The sequence below is a fragment of the Barbus barbus genome (assembly GCF_936440315.1).
Source record: "Barbus barbus genome assembly, chromosome: 47".
Lineage (NCBI taxonomy): Eukaryota > Metazoa > Chordata > Actinopteri > Cypriniformes > Cyprinidae > Barbus > Barbus barbus.
Genome location: NC_136725.1, coordinates 8,204,877 through 8,223,957, shown reverse-complemented (window position 1 = coordinate 8,223,957; position 19,081 = coordinate 8,204,877). Strand labels below are relative to the sequence as shown.

Below are 19,081 nucleotides of genomic sequence, written 5' to 3'. Positions count from 1 at the left end.
CTAGACTCATCCACACTTAGTCAATTCTGTCTCACCAGCGAATCAGCATTAAGAAAAGATAAACTAACGCACATGTTTATGAGGCTATGTTTGACTAAGCTTGTCTAATGTTTAAGATTTAGGATTTGGGAGGACGAGGATTAGTCTTAAATCAGTATTATTTTTGTCTTGAATTACTGTAAAAATATATGTGAGAAGCAAAATTGTGTAAGATAAGACGTTTTGTTGTTTCAAGCATAAAACAGAAAGCTGAACAATTTGACCAAATAAGCATATAATAAATAAATTCAAATATATCCTTACAAAACAAGTCTTAATATAGCATGTCATTGTTTTATAAAGAAGCATTTTGTATAAATTAACTACAGTAAATCATTTACATGCATATTTAAAAAATATTACTCTTGTTTTAAGGATTATTAGATAATTTTAGTGGATAAAAAGACAAAAATACTGGATAAGAAAATGATTTTCTACAGTATGAGGAAAGTTACTTGGTCTTACATCATTTCTCTTCCTGCTCGTTCCATGCCCCCGTGATCCTGTTGACCCCCGTGATGATGAACTTCCTGTTGTGGAGCAATTGCTGGACATCTGACCCCGAGACAGGAAGTTGGGCTTGTTGTAAGGAATTAAATCATCCTCTGCTGTGAGCCACATAAACAAAACCATAATGTTAGGGTTCAAAAGTGTATTGATACAATATAACGTTCATTAACTTTAAAATAAAAAGCCTGTCTATTTAATCCTACATGCCTATACATGTATACATTTAAAAAATAATAATATATATATAATAATTGTGCCTTTAAGTTAAAAAAAATAATAATTAGAACAGCATTTAAAATTAAACTGTCAGGTGTTTTCTAACCATCTATCCATCTATGAGAAGAGTTTTTCCGATTGGGTGTGCTCTGTTCTCTCCTCTCCATGGAGGAATGGGAGCTGCCCACTCTCTCGAGGGACGTCTGCCCACATTCGAATCCCCCTACTTGAGCACAGTCGACCTCATCTTCAGGAGGCGGTTCAGGTGGAGGGGGCAGATCTGCAGAGATGTGACCAGCATGTTAAGTATGCAAGAGCAGGATAAATGATTAACTAACTTCATTCTGGAAAAAGCCTGGTCAGTAACTCACCGCCTTGTAGTATATCTCTTCGATATTGACCGCTCTTGGAGGTTTTCTTCTTCACCTTGGACTTCTGCCCAGGCGGTATGTGGTCTGCAGAGGGCCTCGCTCGACCTGAAAGGGAGCATGAGACACCACAATGAAGCAGCTAAAACAATTGTAGCAATTCTAAAAGTTACTTTAGGTAGAAAATATCTAATTATATATCGCTCTGATCATGAAAGTTGTATTTTACTTGAGCAGCAAAACGTCTGTGGTACGTTTATGTAGAAAACGGAAACACACCTGGTGTGGCGTTGCTGATGTTCTCTACACTTTGGGCAGCTCCTTGGCTCAGATCCCGTTTGTGTGCTGAGCGGTGTGGCACAGTGTTGTCAGGGCACTCCTGATTGGCCGACAGGTTTGGGTTGGACTGGGTTAGAGGGGGGCTTGGTGCTCGTGGCACAGGCACTGGTCCGCATGGCAACCGGCTGTCCACAAAAAAATGTTTGGTCAATTAGAACAAAGTTCGACAGCATGAATTTTGCTAGATATGCAGTAACTGAAATGCGCCCCATTCAATGGATCTCTCTGTTTTAACCTAGATCTGCAGCCAATAAGACACACAAACACTATTATATGAACTCATATTAAATTGAAAACATAGTAGGCCAAGATCAGCACTTTGTAAAAGTAAATGATCTTTCTAAACTTGGCACAACTGCAGTCTAGCAGGAAGCTTAATGAGAGTCTCACTATTTGCTCTCTGCTGTGGTAATATACAAATATGGACCTGCAGAGGAATAAATTATTCATAAAACAAGTTTTCTCCTGCAGGAACAAATAATAACACCGCAAAAATTCTCCTAAGAGAATGAAAACATTAATGCAGAGAACTAAAATGCAGGAGAGCAGTTTCCTGAAAGATGAAGGATTGCTTATATTAAGTATTTTAAAGCGAACGTCGCCTCAAGAATAGAGCAAATGTCGTTTAGCTGCATCTTATCAAATTTAATTTAGAACAAGCAAATCTTGTTGACAAATGCCCAACTGAAACTGTCAAAAAAGCTGAAAATAAAAGCGTAATAAACCCTGAAATCCTGACCTGACAAAAAACACTAATGCACGAAATAATTGCGAAATATTATTTGAAGGTGTATATGTCTCACCGTGCTATCTGTGGTTGTTCGAGCTGGTGCAAGCGTGGTATATCGTGGCAGTGGCCATCGTCTCTGGGAGATGGGGTTAAGGTGGCGGTGGACTGGTGGCTGTAGGATGTGGTGGGGGAAGAAGCCTCTCCTCTAGGAGGAGGAGCGGGACCATCCTCAATCACGCTGTCCATAAGGTAAGTCCTATCTGGGAGAGGAGGACACCACTCTTCCTCATCGGACCTGAGTGAGAAGAAAAATTGCGATGTTATTTACAGGTCCATAGCTTTAGAATCTTTCTTAATAATAATAAACATACTGAAAACACATAAAATTTGCCAGAGCACATATTCTACCCGCCAGCATTATATTGATTATTATTAATATACTGTAGCGTCAACTTTTCTTATCACTCGCTTGCCCTTCTCACTTAGAGTGGGAGAATAAGTGACTATTTCTGCTCTATAACTAAATTCCCTCATTTTTAGCAGAGGGTTAAGTTACTCCAGCACCTCTGTGCTAAATCAATGACGGCACACTCATTATGATTGCCTGCTGCAGTAATCACCAGGTCAATGCAACCAGTGGCATATCGATTCCTACAGCTGTTGTGTCAAAAGAGACATCCTGGCCTCCAGATAACAATATGCGTGATCTTTTAGCTCTTGCGGGACCAATCCATGCAAGAGCGATGGAAAATAAATTAAATGCAGTGGCATTTTGAGTGACACTGTCTCAATGTTATGCCTTGGGCAATTTAAGGGCAAACCGCTGAGCTGAATGACACCTACACACGGCACGCTCTTGGTTTATGTGGATGCTCGATATTTTTGATGAGTTCTTGGGCCTCGCTGAGTTGAAGGGTGAGTTATTAAAATTATAGTCATATTGCAGTAACAGAGCTGATGCTCTTGCCTTCGGGCTGCCACAAAGGTTAACCTTATGATTCATTAGCTCATCACACTTTTGAGGACTAATCATGAAAATCCAGTCTGGCTGTGAGTGTTGCATTGCGTGCTTGTCCCCTGAACGACGTCTAATGCTCGGAGGAAGGAACTTGAGAAGGGTTGTACCTATCACTGGCTAATGCGGTTACTGCGGGAGGCTATGTCAAGGTTATCGGATTCATGGATCTCCACTGTGAGTCAGGGCTGGTTAACCGCTGCGGCTAATGTGACTCGCCCTTGGTTAGTGCCCCTCACAGGCAGCCATTGGGCTGAAGTGGCAGCAGAAAGCAATAAGAACCCCGTCAGCGCCCGCGGCCGGGGCATTCTGCGGCTACTGCTGACCGCGTGCTTCTTTAACAAGAAACTAATGTGATACAGACCAGGAAAAGAAAACATAATTCAGTCAGGCCGTCATGGGGAAACAGGCCAGATTCAAGGGTAGAATATCGCTAACTTTGTTAGCCTCTATATACAGCCTTGTCAACAGCAATCAAACTGCTCTGGCCCTGAGAATTCTGAGACTGTTCCTGGAACAATCAGCACAACCTTGTCCAGAAGGCTAAGTAAGGCCATGTTCCCAGCTAGCCAGCATGCTGCACATTGGTAAAAGATGTCGTCATGTAGACATGGAATTGAAGTTAAAAACTAAAATGAATTGCTGAAATTGTGTTTGTGAACCTGGGGAGAGACTTGAGATTTGTTTTGTATGCCAAAGTGCTGATTGAGACACTTTCTGGGCAGCTATTTTCTACAAGTTCAGCTCCTATATGAGTTATTCTCAAGATTTTTTAAATAACATGTCAAATCACTATTAGTATCGAAATTGTGACATTTTAGTTAAAATAATGCTAACTTTATTTTTCAGGCTGGTCAAGCTGGCACAGCACTGAAATCAATCTATAGCCTTCCAGTGAACTTTACCCCATGTCCTGGATTAGTTCATTATCATCTTCCTCTTCACACTCGTCCAGATCTCCAGATAGAGGTGGTGGTGGCAATGCATCCATCCAGTTGAGAGATGGAGTTTTCACTGGCTTCCCCATTAACTTCTGCTTTGGTTGTTTTACTGTAGAAAAGCAAGCAATTTTGCGAATAACAAAACACCTTTATTAAGCATTGTTATAGTTAACTACATTAAAAATGTAATTAAAAATAAATTTTCAAGAATTGAAATAAACCTGAAATCAAATTTAAATAAAAATTAGAAATGCTGCCATGGCAGTTAACTGAAATAAGTTTAAGTACTAAAATTACTAAAAATATATATATTAAAGCTAAATAAAAATGAAAAAAACTACTAAAAATGACAAAAGCACAAAGTGACTAAAATTAAAATGAAAACTTAAAATGTAAAAATAAAAGCACTATAATAGTATATAAAAATACTAAAGTAACACAGCCAAGCACAGCATTCATATTAGCACTGAAGGGAACAGATAAGACTGGAAAGATACCGTTATCAGTCTTTGAGCGGTCTGGCTGGGCATACTGAGCATTGGAGGTTCCAGGCTGAGTCATCCAGTGGCTGCCATCTTGTTCAGGACTGCAGGGCGCCTGGTTGGTGAAAGGCATGATGGGAGTGCTGGCGTAGGGAGTGGTATGTTGAGAGAACTGAGCAGAGAAACTGCGCAGGTCCTCGCTGGTGGGATCAATAGTGCTGTAGATGGGTCCTTCGTTGGAGTCTGTGCTGTACTTCTCGTTTTGGTTGAGGTAATTAGATATTCCCGCCTCTGAGGAAGCGATGGTAAATTAATTAGGGTTTAATTAATGAGACTCTGTGGAAACTTAGTGTTAAATTAATTTAACAGTACAGCCGGTGGTGTTGCTCTATAAAAGCAAGTCTTACCATTATAGTATCTCTCCGGGGTGTCATGTTTAGATGTACAGCAGTTCACTGAGTCTTTCCCGTTGTGCACAAGATTGGTAGTAGGCCAAGAATCAGCCAGCCACGGGTAATTTCCCATGTTAGCACCCAGCATACCAGGTCTAAATATCCAGACATTTCCAAAAATATCAATAAGTATAGAATGAACTAAAGTCACTGTATTTACACTCTGAATTGATGCATTAAGAAGCTAAAGGTGCCATTTACCTTCCATTAAGTCCAGAACTTTCTCCATGTGGAAAACCAACTGTAGAGAGATAAAAGAAAGAATATATATATATATAATGCAACTGATCCAAAAGCTGATAGTATATAAATATTAAAATAACACTGCTAAATCATTATTTTTATGATTATTGCATGCATTACCCGCAGGTGTGTATGCAAATGATGCTGTGTAATGGCTGAGCTCTTTTCTCTTCTTCCGTCTGCAGTAGATCCACACGCTGAATCCCATAAGGATTACCCAGCATGCCCCGCCAATGCCTGCGATGAAGGCAGGCTGCTTCACTACGTCTGTGATCTGCTCAGCCAGACTTACATTCTCGTCAGATTCGCTGCCTCCACCTGTGACTGTAGGCTGCTCTGCAGGCAATTCTGAAAAGGAGAGAGAGAAATAAAAGAGAGCAAAGACAGATCAAAGAGTTACTCAGACAGAATGTCTTAATAGGACTCAGCTTATTGGAAAGAATTAAGCAATTTAGTCTCATAGCGGGACATTAAAAAGCAATCAAAGAGAATTTACACAATTTTTTTGTACTTCAACTCCACAAGCCCATCACTCTACTCTTTAATTCTCTCAGTTTTTAATAGTCACGGCTGGTTATTTGGCGAACACTCACTGATAAGCACAGATACGGGCTGGCTGTGTGCGCCCACTCCTGCGCTGGTCACTGCCGCCACCTCCACCTGGTACAACACGCCGGGTAAAAGCCCCTTTAATAAAGTCGTCAGCACGCTTCCATCCACCGTCTGATTGATGTGGTAGCGCGTCTGAGAGTCGTTACCCAGACACCAAACCTGAAGAGAGATAACACTTAGATCTGAACTTAAAAATACTTAAGTGTCCTAACTTGGTCCTTGACCTGTAAGACTGACATCTGCAGAAGACACCAAGAAAGACACTAGCAGGAAAAGTTCAAGCGGGAGTCCAATTCTCTCTCACCTCCCCTGAGCCCATTGAGTTTTAACAGACCCCCTCTAGCGTGCAGTGAGTTTGGTGGGAGGTAATTGAGAATTAATAGGGGAAAGTCATGTGAGAGGAAACAATTCCTCCATCATGATCTGACTGAATATGTTCAGATGTGATTGGTTCATGCTATCAATCCTACCTCTTGTGTTTATGCACATTCCACGTTTGTGAATCAGTCTGAATGAACAATATAATGGCGTTAGTAGCTATGTTTCCATCCAAAGTTACAAATTAAGCTTGTGTGCAAAATTGGAATATTGCAAAACATTTGCGAATAAAGCACTGTTTCCATCCAGTGAGTTGAAAAGATCAAAATTGTCACTTCCTGATGAACTTTCACAAAATATCATGAAGAAAAATTACATTTGCTGCCATAGGAGAAGGCACTATATCTAATAATTTTTGTATACAATAAATTACGAGCTTCAGAGCGCACAGACAAAATGCAGTCATGTTATCTTATTTTCTGAGCCTGCTGTTTGGGAATGTAGTTTTGGGAGTTAATTATGACGAAGCACTTTGACGAGACTTTGCTCAAGCATTTTAGAATGACAAAACTAGCATTCCAGATGCTGTGCAATGAGATCGGTCCATTAGTTTTATACTGTCCCACTGCAAATTCACATCTTTTTTGATGCGCATTAAGGAATTTATTCAGTAAAGGTGTTTCCGTCAGTTTATGCGCATGTTTTCTAACTTAGTTGAGCGCATAAGTTTTTTAGAATTTATGCACTTTTTTTTTTTTTTATGCAAAATTGTAAAGTAGTTCAAAGTTAACTATTAAAAAGAATAGCTGAAGATAAGTTCACAAAAAAAAAAAATATTGTTTAAATTGTTACTGCCTTGAGTTATTGTTTTGGAATAAATGTAAAATGCTTAAACACAGTACATTACAAACTTGATGATTCATACTTTTACAATAGAATATTGATTACATTGTTAATGTACAAATTTGTGTTGTCGAATGATAAATCGCATACAAAATATATTTTTTTGTTTACATAATATATGTATGTGTACTGTGTATATTTATTATGTGTAAAAATACACACACATACATGTATATTTAGGGAAAGTATGTTATGTATATTTAAAATGTTATGTAAATATATTTATATCTAATATAAATTACATGATTATAAATATATACATGTAAATACATGTACAAGTGCAACTCAAAAAATTTGAATATCATGAAAAATTTATTGATTTATTGTAATTTATTTCAAAAAGTGAAACTTTCATACATTCTAGAGTCATTACATGTAAAGTAAAATATTTCAAAGTTTTTTTGTTTTAATTTTGATGATTAGAGCTTACAGCTGAGTCAAAAATCCAGTATCTCAAAATATTAGAATATTTCCTAAAATCAATCATAAAAAGGATTTGCCAAACAGAAAAGTTCAAGTTCTTTAAAGTATGTTCATTTATGTACTTATACTTGGTCAGGACACCTTTAGCACAAATTCCAGCATCAGTGAGGTGTGGCATGGAAGTGATCAGCCTGTGGCTCTGCTGAGGCACTATTGAGCCTTCAGCTTGTCTGTATTGTTGGATCGACTGTTTCTCATCTTTCTCTTGAAAATACCTCATAGATTCCATATGGAGTTCAGGTCAGGCATGTTAGCTGGCCAATCAAGCACAGTAATATCATGGTCAGCAAACCAGTTTTGGCACTGCGGTCAGGTGCTAAAGTCCTGCTGGAAAAGGAAATCAGCATCTCCGTTTCCAGATGGAAGCATAAAGTGCTCCAAAATCTCCTGGTAGACAGCTACATTGACTTTGGACTTGATTAAACACAATGGACCAAGATCAGCAGACGTCATGGCACCCCAAATCATCGCTGACTTTGGAAACTTCACACTGGACTTCAAACAGCTTGGATTCTGTGCCTCTCCAGTCTTCCTCTAGACTCCAGACCTTGATTTCCAAATGAAATGCTAAATTTACTTTCATTTGAAAAGAGGATTTTGGACCACCGAGCAACAGTCCAGTTCTTTTTCTACTTAGCCCATGTAAGATGATTCTGATGTTGTTTCTGTTTCAGAAGTGGATGGTGGCCCTTTTCCTGAAGACATCCTAGCATGGTGACTCTTGATGCACTGTCTCCAGCTTCAGTCCACTCCTTGTGAAGCTCTCCCAAGTGTGTGAATCGGCTTTGCTTGACACTATTCTCAAGCTTGTGGTCATCCCTGTTGCTTGTGCACCTTTTCCTACACAATTTCTTGCTTCCGGTCAACTTTGCATTCAATATGCTTTGATACAGCACTCTGTGAACAGCCACACCTTTCAGTAATGACTTACCCTCTTTGTGGAGGGCGTCAATGTTCGTCTTCTGGACCATTGCCAAGTCAGCAGTCTTCCCCATTATTGTGGTTTAAAAGAACAAGAGATACCCGGAATTTATACTGTAGGGATGGTCATTTAATGAAACTCAAATGTAACTGTTCTAATATTTTGAGATACTGGATTTTTGACTTTCATGAGCTGTAAGCTCTAATCATCAAAATAAAAATTTTACTTTACATGTAATGAATCTAAAATATATGAAAGTTTCACTTTTTGAAATAAATTACAATAACAAATTAACTCTTTCACAATAATTGTTTGAGATGCACCTGTATATATATTTTTTCTGATAGTGTAAGTAATGTCTATTTAGCCAAGAAAATGTGAGTAGGACATGAATTTACATTTGATGTAAAAATGTTGAGGACATTAAAATAGAAAAAGTAATTAAATAATCAATGAAAATTAAAGATAAAGCTAGAATAAATATTGAATTGAATATTGAATATTGAAATATTGAATAATCAAATCAAATAATCTGCTGACTGTATTGTGACATATCATGCAGCATTTTTACTTTCACAAGTTACTTTTTGCAGCGTGTCTGGTTGGAATATATTAAGTTTGTTTTGTTGATTGACTTTTGCAATCTAAAATATACCTTATACTCTTGGATGACTCCATTTTGCATCTCACTGGGAGGAGGCTGCCATGATACACTGATACTTGAGCTGTTGCTGAGCTTGACTGTTGCCACGGTTACAGCACGAGGGGGGGCACTGGGAACTGGAAGAGAATTCAATTAAAATGACATTTTGAAAAGTGAGTGTCCTTAATAGTAAATCTACATTAGCCCTCTCCGTAATTTTATTTGCTTGAATGTAGTGATTCATCTTCATATTATGTACAACAGAATAGAATTGAGTCGGGCTGGGCTGAATGAACCCGAATTTAACTGATTAGAACAAAATTAAATTGAAGTGCATCAAATAGAAGCTGAAAGAGCTGCAGATATCTCACCCTCCTCTGGCGTGTGAAACGTCAGCAGGCGGCTGTCCATGCCCTGGAACTCGTTAAAGTAGGGTCGTATTTTAATCTCGTACTCTGTGCCTTTGAGCAGGTTAGCGATGACAGCGCTACGCTCTGTTGCAGCTTTCACTTCCTGCTGGGACCAGGAGCCGCCGATAGTACGATAAAGCAAACGATAACCCTGGATGTACTGAGACTGTCGATCGACCTGACAGATGGAAAGAGGGAGGCAGAGACAGAGAAATGAGATAAGGTGAGCTGGCAGGAGAATCATAAGGCTGGCGAGGGGCTGATTTGGAGGACAGATATTGGCAGCACTCACGATCCAGCTGATCTTCACGCTGGATGCCGTCAACAGTGCTGGCTCGTGAAGCTGCACAGCCATCTCTCCCAGCTCCCTCTGCACCTGTCGATGGTCCACACCTTGGCCTGTAGGACTCACATCTGCAAAAGACAACAAGAAACATCCAATAGTAACATCTTTAAATTGTGTGTCTGTATGAATATAGAATACATCAAGAAAACTGTCAAAATAATGGAGTCAAAGATAGGTCATATTTTATCTAGAACCCACCCCCACCCCCCACAAAAAAACCCAAGAAAAATAATGCATTTTATTTTGATTAAAGATAATCAAGTTCAATTTTTGTGACATTATTTTGTGTGAAAAATTACGGTAATATAGAAAAACATTTATATAATATATAAAGTTCGAGCTTGTGTGAGTTCAATTCAGCCTTGGTGTCAATTCAGTAAAGATCAATTCAGCCTTGGTGTTACAAGGAACCATATTGAAAGTTATTTTTACCAACAGCTCAATTTATATATATATACATACATATATACATACACACACACATATATATATAGGATAGGACCAAATATTGTCCTATCCTAACAAACCATACATCAATGGAAAGCTTATTTATTCAGATTATGTTTATATCCCAATTTCAAAAATTTGAGCATTATGACTGGTTTTGTGGTTCAGGGTCTCTTTCTCACACGCACACATGCGCGCGCACACATATATATGAAGACTTAATTTGCAAAAACAGATAAGTCCGTTTTTAACAATTCTCAAAAATCATGTTTTTTCATTGTGCATTCCAATTAATCTCAATGAAACTGCAGTTGTTGTTTTTGTGACTAGGTTAAAATATAACTTTAAAATATAACAACAGCTAACTAACACAATAAACACAATAAAAACATGATAACATAACAAAAACATGATTTTTGAAAATGTATCCGTTTTTGCAAATAAAATCTTCATATATACACACACACACACACACACACACACACACACACACACACACACACACACACATAGTACCTATTTATTTTTGAAATTGTAAAATGATTATATATCATGGTATTTTGTTGTACTTGATTTCATTTTTGTTGATTTTAATTCAAATAAAATAAAAATATAGACAATAGATATACAATATTTTTCTTCTGCTTTTGGTGCAAAATATGTTTTCATGATTAGATCCAATCCACACTGAATGGAATTGATTAAGATATAATCTGTAAAAACAGGCACTATTATTTTGCTCTTCACATGTAATTTGTTTGTATACTTAGCAGTTATACAACATATAATTTGTATTACACTGTCACACATTTTTAAAGATCTCATAAAATTGATTGGTCTCCAGTGTACAGACCTTGTGTGCGTACGGGCTCTGAGATGGGGCTGGGGTCACTCAGGCCATAAGCATTGACCGCCCGCACAATGAACAGGTAAATGGTATTCGGCGACAGTCCAGTGACCGTGTGCTTCTCCAGCTTCACAAAATCTGCAACCGTTTGCCAAGTACTGCCTGCTGATTGGCTGAAAAAAATAGACAGAAAGATTATAGAGATTACATTACTACATTAATTATTCACATTAATTCCATACGTGTTTGTTTATGCTCTACAATATCAAAACCAGCAAATTCATACAGCTCAATCTGAATAAAACATCAATGCAAGAATGTTTTGTCCTATATTTGTCATGAAGCTGTTGCACGGCATTAGAGAGAGGAGGGTTTAACAGCAAAGTCAATGTCATAGATGTTTATCTGCACTCTTTTGATTGTCATTACATGTGTCTGTTTAATGACCCAGCTCTTCTGTGATGCTATACTTGTAGCCTTCGGCTTGACAGTGCATGGCGTGACTAGAAAAAGATCTCTGCTGTGATAGATTTATTTATGGCACAGACTAGGCTTGTCATAATACAGTGCATGTAATAAATAAATAACACCTTGGATACTGAACTGAGATTTTATTAAACAAACTGAAAACATTGGTTGATTCTGTACAGGGGTACATTTCAGCTTCAATTTAAGAACACAGCTTTTTTACTGACATCCAGATCACACCTAAGCATACAGGAATATGAACTCGACTTAATGAGAACCAAGAGAGCTACTTAGATGTGGCATACAGGTGGGCAAGATTCATAACAACATGCATCCCCATCTAATAAACAATGAACGTTAAGCACAGACATCTGTCTGTGCCAGAGGGTTTTGGGATATTCCTTTTCACTTGTCTGTGGTTAACCATCATCCTTGTTTAGAGCAGCGGTCACGTGCAGTGTTTTCAAGGTTTATTTTCCCCGGTGGCAACTCCTGCCGCAGACACAAAGCCAATAAAAGCCCGACCTGCACAATTAGGCCAAGCCATAAATGCTGGGAACCTCGTAAATATTCCTTCAGCAGCTCTCCGATAGGAGCGATAAATCCAAGGTCACTTTGCTATCAGTTGGGATGGAAGAAACAGGGAAAGGCTGAGGCACAGACAATTCCCTTTTCTCCAGCAGGACCGTGATTGGGCTCTTATAAACACCTGCATAAACGTGCATATATTCCAAAAGTGGGCCACAACATAAACATTTTTTCCCTGTGTCAAGGTGTCAAAATCCTAAATCCTCCTCATCCGCAATCTTAGTTCTTTTCCATCCCTCACTTGTTCTCCACCTCCCTTTCCCAGCGCTCCGTGTTCCACAGCACCTCAGGGAAGGAAATTTTATAGCAAACACCCCTTTCAGCCCCACAGCACTCTATAAAGAATCAATTTTAAGGATGTGGGGCCATGCTAACTGTCACCCAGGGGGCAAGGGAGAGGACAGAGACATAGTGTGTGTGTGTGTGTGTGTATGAAATAGAGAACGGATGTGTGCGTGTGTGGTTCTCTACATCTCTGTTGCTGAATAGCCCATTTGCTGTCTGCCCTCCCTCTAAGGACTGCAGGACCTTGGTTCTGTAATTAGAGGTAGCCCCATTTCAGCCAGCCTACAATAGCTTGAAGAAGTGTCTGTGTGGACTACATCTGAATTCATTAGCATGTCATACTGAGACCCTCAGCTATCAGAGTGAGAATATTTCTCAAGCTATGCTTCTAAGAACAAACCTGTATGATGGCCTCTTTTAGATTACCAATTAAATAATTGTATTTTTGATCATATCAAAGCAAATCATTACAATATAAATAGTTTCCATGTTTTACTGAGAGAATACTTTAAAAATACTTTAAATACTTTGAAAGCATATATTCTTTAACTCATTGTATAAAAGTAAAAACAATTTTTTTATATATATGTATCCTATTAGAACTCCCAAGAGAATAAAATATGCACAATTAATCTAATAACTTCCAACAAGTTTTTAAAAAGCAAAATCAAATTCAAAAATGTGTTAAACATTACTGAATTAAACTGGATGAGCCTGGTAGATGCAAGATCCAAAAATGGCCTTTATCAAATAACTGCAAATAAGTAAACACACAGGTACGTAAACACACACACACACACACACACACACACACACACACACTTACATATATTTTAAATTATATTATGTTTCATTTATAGTTTATATATATATATATATATATATATATATATATATATATATAGTTCTATTCAATTTTACCAAGCAAGCTTTTTTTTTAAATAATCTCACTGCTCCAATTATTCTGACACCTTGTTTATTATTTTGCCATGACTGTCACACACATTGAAGCTCCATTATTGTGCTTAACCGGGTTCACCAAGCACATTTATCAAAACTACGCTGAAATAAAACAATTAAGAAATTGTGATGATTCCAAACTATGGAAGCCCGTTTACGTCGCTTATTAAAAAAAAAAAAAAAAGTTTTTATTTTTTCAGTTTACATCTCACAATTCTGACTTTTTTCTCAGAATTGTGAGATACAAACATGCAATTGGGAGTCATAAAGTCAGAATTGCTGACAATTCTAAGAAAAAAAGTTAAAAATACAAGATTTGAACTGCAATTGTGAAACAATTTGTCAGAATTGTGAGATATACATTCCCCATCAGAATTGGACTTTATAACTTGCAAAGTCAGAATTGCGAGTAAAACAAAAAATCTGAATTGCAAGATATATACTCAGAATATCTCACAATTCTGACTTTATAAATCACATTTGCGAGTTTATATCATTTAATTGTGAGAAAAAAGCCAGAATTGCAAGATTTAAACTTGCAATTGTGAGAAAAAAAGTCAGAATTGTGAGATAAAAACTCATAATTAACTTTTTACATTTTTAAAATTTGTATTTATTTATTTAGTTTTTTATCATGTGCTCATAACTGCCCCAAAACGTAGCCTGCTCTAAGCAACAACACTGTGTGCTATGCCGATATGCAGAGGTTAGCCAATCAAAACAGAGGCCATTTACATAACAGGCACCGTTGCAAACCTCTTAATAAGAGGGCGGAAAACAGCCAAGTAAAGCTAAATTACTAAACTGCCACAAGAAACCTAAATGTATGGAATAATTCAATAATTCATAAAACTATATCCCCTTTAAACATGCCAGAGTTCTCCAGTCCATGTCTGAAATTAAATTGTAGAACACCAATACCATTGCTATTAATTTAGATGTCTCTGGCAGTAGGTTGCCGCCTGAGGGGAGTGATTCTTGTAGGAGGCAGGATGTGAGATGTAAGCGCAGGATGTAGCTGCCCTCGCATGACTGTGAGGAGCAGTAGAGCGGGGAAAAGGGGTCAGGGACGGGGCAGTCACGCGCTGGTATTACCCCGTCTGTCACAGCTGACCAGCGACGCTAAGACAGCGACAGTAAATTAATAAAAAATGAAGAATAGACCCCTGTAGTAGCCTCTGGCAAGAAACAATATTATCTTGACTAGGAAGGAAAACAAACAGGATGGAGACGCTTACAGAGTGCATCAGCTCACCTGAAAGCCTCAATGATGTAAGAGGTGACAGCCGCTCCGCCTTCATGTGCGTTCGGTTGCCAGGTCAGGGTCACGCTGTTACGGGTCACATCAGTTACGACGGGCTTCTGGGGTGGACCGGGCAGCTGGTATGGCTCTGAAACTGGGGCTACAGAGAGGCTGCCACTCTCTGTAAAGATAAGATTAGGATATAGCATGCCATCCAAGTTATCATTCTGTGAGGCATGGTTCTGTTTGCAGAGTCTATCAGAAAACTCTTGGCGTTTCTGTATTAGTCTAGATTTATAGGAAATTAAAATAGAAATCAATACTGAACAGGAAAAATCTGATCTCAGGTCAGTACTACTCTAGTAAATAGACGCATATATCTACTGAGCAAACTTGCAATGGAAGCGGCTCCCTCAGTTTGAAGATGATACGATGCAGTATGTCAAGGATAAGGACACATAAAGTGATGATGGAGCACTTGTGTGTGTGTTTTTTTTTTTTTTTACCTTTTACTGTGAGTACACCACTCCAGCTCGTTTCTCCACTCAAACTGGAGGCAACACAGGTGTAGGCCCCAGAGTCCGTTTCCTAGCAACAGCAGGCTCAGGGTCAACATTTGTATGGATAAACTCGAGCACAATGCATTGCCTCACTCCGCTTGGAGCAGCATGGAAATCTTGACAAATGAGCACAAATTCCTTGAAATTGCCTATTATTTCGCAGTAATACAGGTTCAACAGTTATTTTTTCCTATTACTATTTAAATTAGAGACAGGAAGAAAATATTGTGTTGTTGTGAAACCCAGTGAGCTCGTATGTTGGCATATTATTTACAGCATCATAGGCATGTACCAATACAGAGACAAAATAATTACTTTTATAACAGGCAAACTATAAACAGTATCTTTCACAAAGAATGAAGCCCCACAATGCATTGCGACAAGTGTAAAAAAAATTAATAATTCAAGACGGTGGACAAGTTGAGAAAATCTCTTTTTTTTCAGGATTCTTTAATCAATAGAAAAGTCAAAAGTACAGCATTTATTTGAAATAGGAATCTGTATAAATGTCTTTATTATGATTATTCATCAATGTAATGCATCCATGCGGAATTAAAATAAATAAATCTTACTGACTTCAAACTTTTGAATGGTAGTGTATGCAAATGACATTAGACAGAAATCAATATGCAACTGTCTAACCCATTAAACACTTTAAAATCGCAAGTCACACTGAACAGTTTAATCGGCTGAATCCATCAGAGTTTGAGATTGTTTTCATACTAGTGTCTCTGTAAGTCTAAAAATCTTTCCATTCCTTTCAAACTGAATTTTCATCCATCAGTTTGATTTAAGATATTCGTGTCTATCATCTGAGTTAGCATGGGTGTACTGAATGTGCAAAAAGAAAAAGGAAATACAAAGACAAATTGGCGAAGGCGAGGGGCATTAAATTTTTACCACAGGGCCGAGGGGAAAAGTCAGGGAGAAATTGCTTACGACAGTGAGAGATGTAGTAAAGCTTTTCTCTTTCTCTCTCTCCTCGACAGCGATCTAATAGTGCTGACAGCTCAGGGGCACCAATGACACGTCTGAGGATTTGACTCATTGGTGATGCACACATACCATGACCTCGAATTGCTGTCTGCTTACTTGTGATGTGTCTTTTTCATCTTAATCTCATTTTTATGTCGCATAATGCATGCTAGCATGAGTTAAACAGCAGCTGATGTAAACAGCAGATTTGAGTAGAAAAGCCAGAAAAAGTCTTGTCTAAAACTGAACCCATGTATTGATGAGTAGCTTTATATCCTCAGGCAGTACAGGAGTGCTATTTTGGTCACTTATGAATCTCTCTTGGGAGGAAGAGAGCAAACACAAGGTGTAGAAACAGTTTTCTATGTGACCTCTTCCTCTTTTAGTGGATAACCTCATTGGTTAGACCTCTGGTGTGCTGGCTAGTCATTGGTGGAAAACTGGAAGAGCTCAGAGAGGTAAGCAACTGGGCATCGACTGATTAATCATGGATGGCAGCTCTGGGCTCAGCACTAAACACACACTTAAAAATGCATGAGCGGAAAGAGAAATAGGGAGATAAATAATTTGATAATATGCATTCTATTGCATCTACTTATTTAAAGGGATAGCTCAACTATGAATCAAACTTTATGTCATTCCAAACCTGTATGACTAACGTTCTTCTGTGGAACACAAAATATGATATTTTGAAGAACGTGCTGGTCGCTCTTTTCAGTGCAACTACAATGAATGGGAACTGAGGCTTTCAAGTTCAAAAAGAACTCAATAGCACAATGTTATATTTCAAGCCTTTTGAAGTTACACAACAGACTGTAATATAAGTCACCTGATAATGTTTCCCTGAAGTGGGCACTGCAATCAGTTCTTTGAGTCAGTTTAACCGGAGAACCAGATTTGTGAAAGATTCTTTTGAGTCAGATCTTTGAATGAATTGGATGATTCAATATTAGTTGATTCAATTAAACATTTTGTGAACTGAATCAACCGATTAATTGAAAAAATGATCATGTATCAGACTATTTTCATTAACTCTTATAAAGGTGACAAGAGCAATAAAACCAAGTGTATTAAAATGTTCTAAAATAGTTCATTTAAAACAAAATATAAACATTTGATGAAACTAAAACTAAAACATAAACCTAAAAAAATAAAGTACTAAAATGACTAAACGACAACTGAAATAAAAATCACCCTGACTGTGAAATAAAAACGAAAAATAAATTTATTAATAAAAAGAAAAATGAATAAAACACATAAATTACTATGCATTAATAAAAACTGAAAAAACTAACAAATAAAAGCTAATACAAAATATTAATTAAAATGAAATAGCATAGAAATAATCATAATAATAAAACACTTGTCTGTTCCTCAGACAAAGCTACAGTATCATATAGCTTCAGAAGCCTTGAAATGTTGTGTACAAGTCATATGATACGCCTTCATGCTTTTGCTTTTGTCATTTTAGAACTTGACAGTCCCATCCTCGTCCACTTTTTATTATGCTAAAAATACTGTCCCAGGATATTCTTCAAAAAATCTCCCTTTACAACAAAAAAACCTTAGAGGTTTGGAACAATGTGTGGGAGAATAAATAATGACTGAATTTTGGGGTGAACTATTCCAAGCTATTAGTTTTTCTCAGTCCAACAGACAACCACTCATTCTTTTTCACATTTCTTTTTCCTCACTCCCCTGGCACAGTCGAGAGCAGGCAGTTTCTGGCGATTCTCCTGGTATAATGGCACCTTTTCACAGCACTCTCCCTTACTCTCTTCCTTCCCTCACACACTCACATGCTACCATCTGTGTAAACCCCAGTCTCCGTGCCCCCTTGTGCTCTCCCATCATGCCGGGGTAATCGTGGACTAAAGCGGGCCAACAGAGGCACCAGACCAGAGAGGACAGGGCCAACACCAGAGCCAAAGATACCCATCTGAACAAAGCATGCAAAGTTTAACAAGCCAAATAAACACAACTCAACACAAAAGCTTAAATTCTCACTGATAAACGAGGCTGCTACTTAAATTTGGACAAATTTTTTGGCGTGAGCTGTCCGTAAAGTCACTGCACTTAATATCAAGGGCACGTTTAATGTGATGCAAACTTTGCACAGAGTACAAGGTTGCTGAGAGTAGCACATAAAGATTGCTAGCCTCCCCACCTTTCTATATCCCAGAATGAGCATTTAATTAAGGCATGAGTGACTGTTAATCATTCCCGGGCACAATCAATTAAAACATCAGGTCTGTTCACGGCAGTGCCGCGACCTCAGGTGAAACCTGCAATCGCACACACCCCTGAGGCCTTGAGGAATGGATTTCATTAGGCCAGCATGCGCTAACATTAACGACGGCACATACTCCCATTACAATCATAATTACCGGTTTTATCGGCATTCACAACTCTCGCATGAGCGGCTGGGTCACCCCGAAACCGTCCATGGAGCAAGTATTAAAATCGATCTGCTAATTAAGCCTGCCTGTTTGCTGTAAACTCGATTGCGCGTTTTATGCCCCCGCCATTGATCGGATAGAGGTAATGACATTTTACAGCAGTCATCTGTGTCTAAACGTCACATCGGCGTGTCTGAAAATGCATGGCAAGTGAAATATGTTCATATGGAATATTGCATGATAGCATATGGTGTCTGTCAATGAAAAGAGCCGTCTGTGATGAGACATGCACTAAAGAGGGCTCGATTCAGTGAAAAAAAAAAACACGTTAATATCG

The 19,081-nt window shown here is 38.2% G+C and overlaps 1 protein-coding gene across 1 annotated transcript in view; it reads right to left on the bottom strand.

Annotated features, from left to right (window-relative positions):
* Positions 1 to 19,081, bottom strand: part of LOC306865646 (roundabout homolog 2-like) — a 76,469-nt gene that overhangs the window by 1,834 nt on the left and 55,554 nt on the right. Inside the window, exons 10-26 of the mRNA XM_079410375.1 lie at positions 15,317 to 15,398; positions 14,823 to 14,991; positions 11,273 to 11,439; positions 9,919 to 10,040; positions 9,588 to 9,804; positions 9,229 to 9,353; positions 5,929 to 6,106; positions 5,456 to 5,683; positions 5,294 to 5,333; positions 5,048 to 5,187; positions 4,656 to 4,931; positions 4,123 to 4,267; positions 2,276 to 2,497; positions 1,413 to 1,597; positions 1,137 to 1,241; positions 872 to 1,045; positions 505 to 647 (exon numbers count right to left, since the gene is read on the bottom strand). Of these exons, the coding sequence (XP_079266501.1) occupies positions 505 to 647; positions 872 to 1,045; positions 1,137 to 1,241; positions 1,413 to 1,597; positions 2,276 to 2,497; positions 4,123 to 4,267; positions 4,656 to 4,931; positions 5,048 to 5,187; positions 5,294 to 5,333; positions 5,456 to 5,683; positions 5,929 to 6,106; positions 9,229 to 9,353; positions 9,588 to 9,804; positions 9,919 to 10,040; positions 11,273 to 11,439; positions 14,823 to 14,991; positions 15,317 to 15,398 (2,718 nt within the window). The remainder of the gene's footprint in view (positions 1 to 504; positions 648 to 871; positions 1,046 to 1,136; positions 1,242 to 1,412; positions 1,598 to 2,275; positions 2,498 to 4,122; positions 4,268 to 4,655; positions 4,932 to 5,047; positions 5,188 to 5,293; positions 5,334 to 5,455; positions 5,684 to 5,928; positions 6,107 to 9,228; positions 9,354 to 9,587; positions 9,805 to 9,918; positions 10,041 to 11,272; positions 11,440 to 14,822; positions 14,992 to 15,316; positions 15,399 to 19,081) is intronic.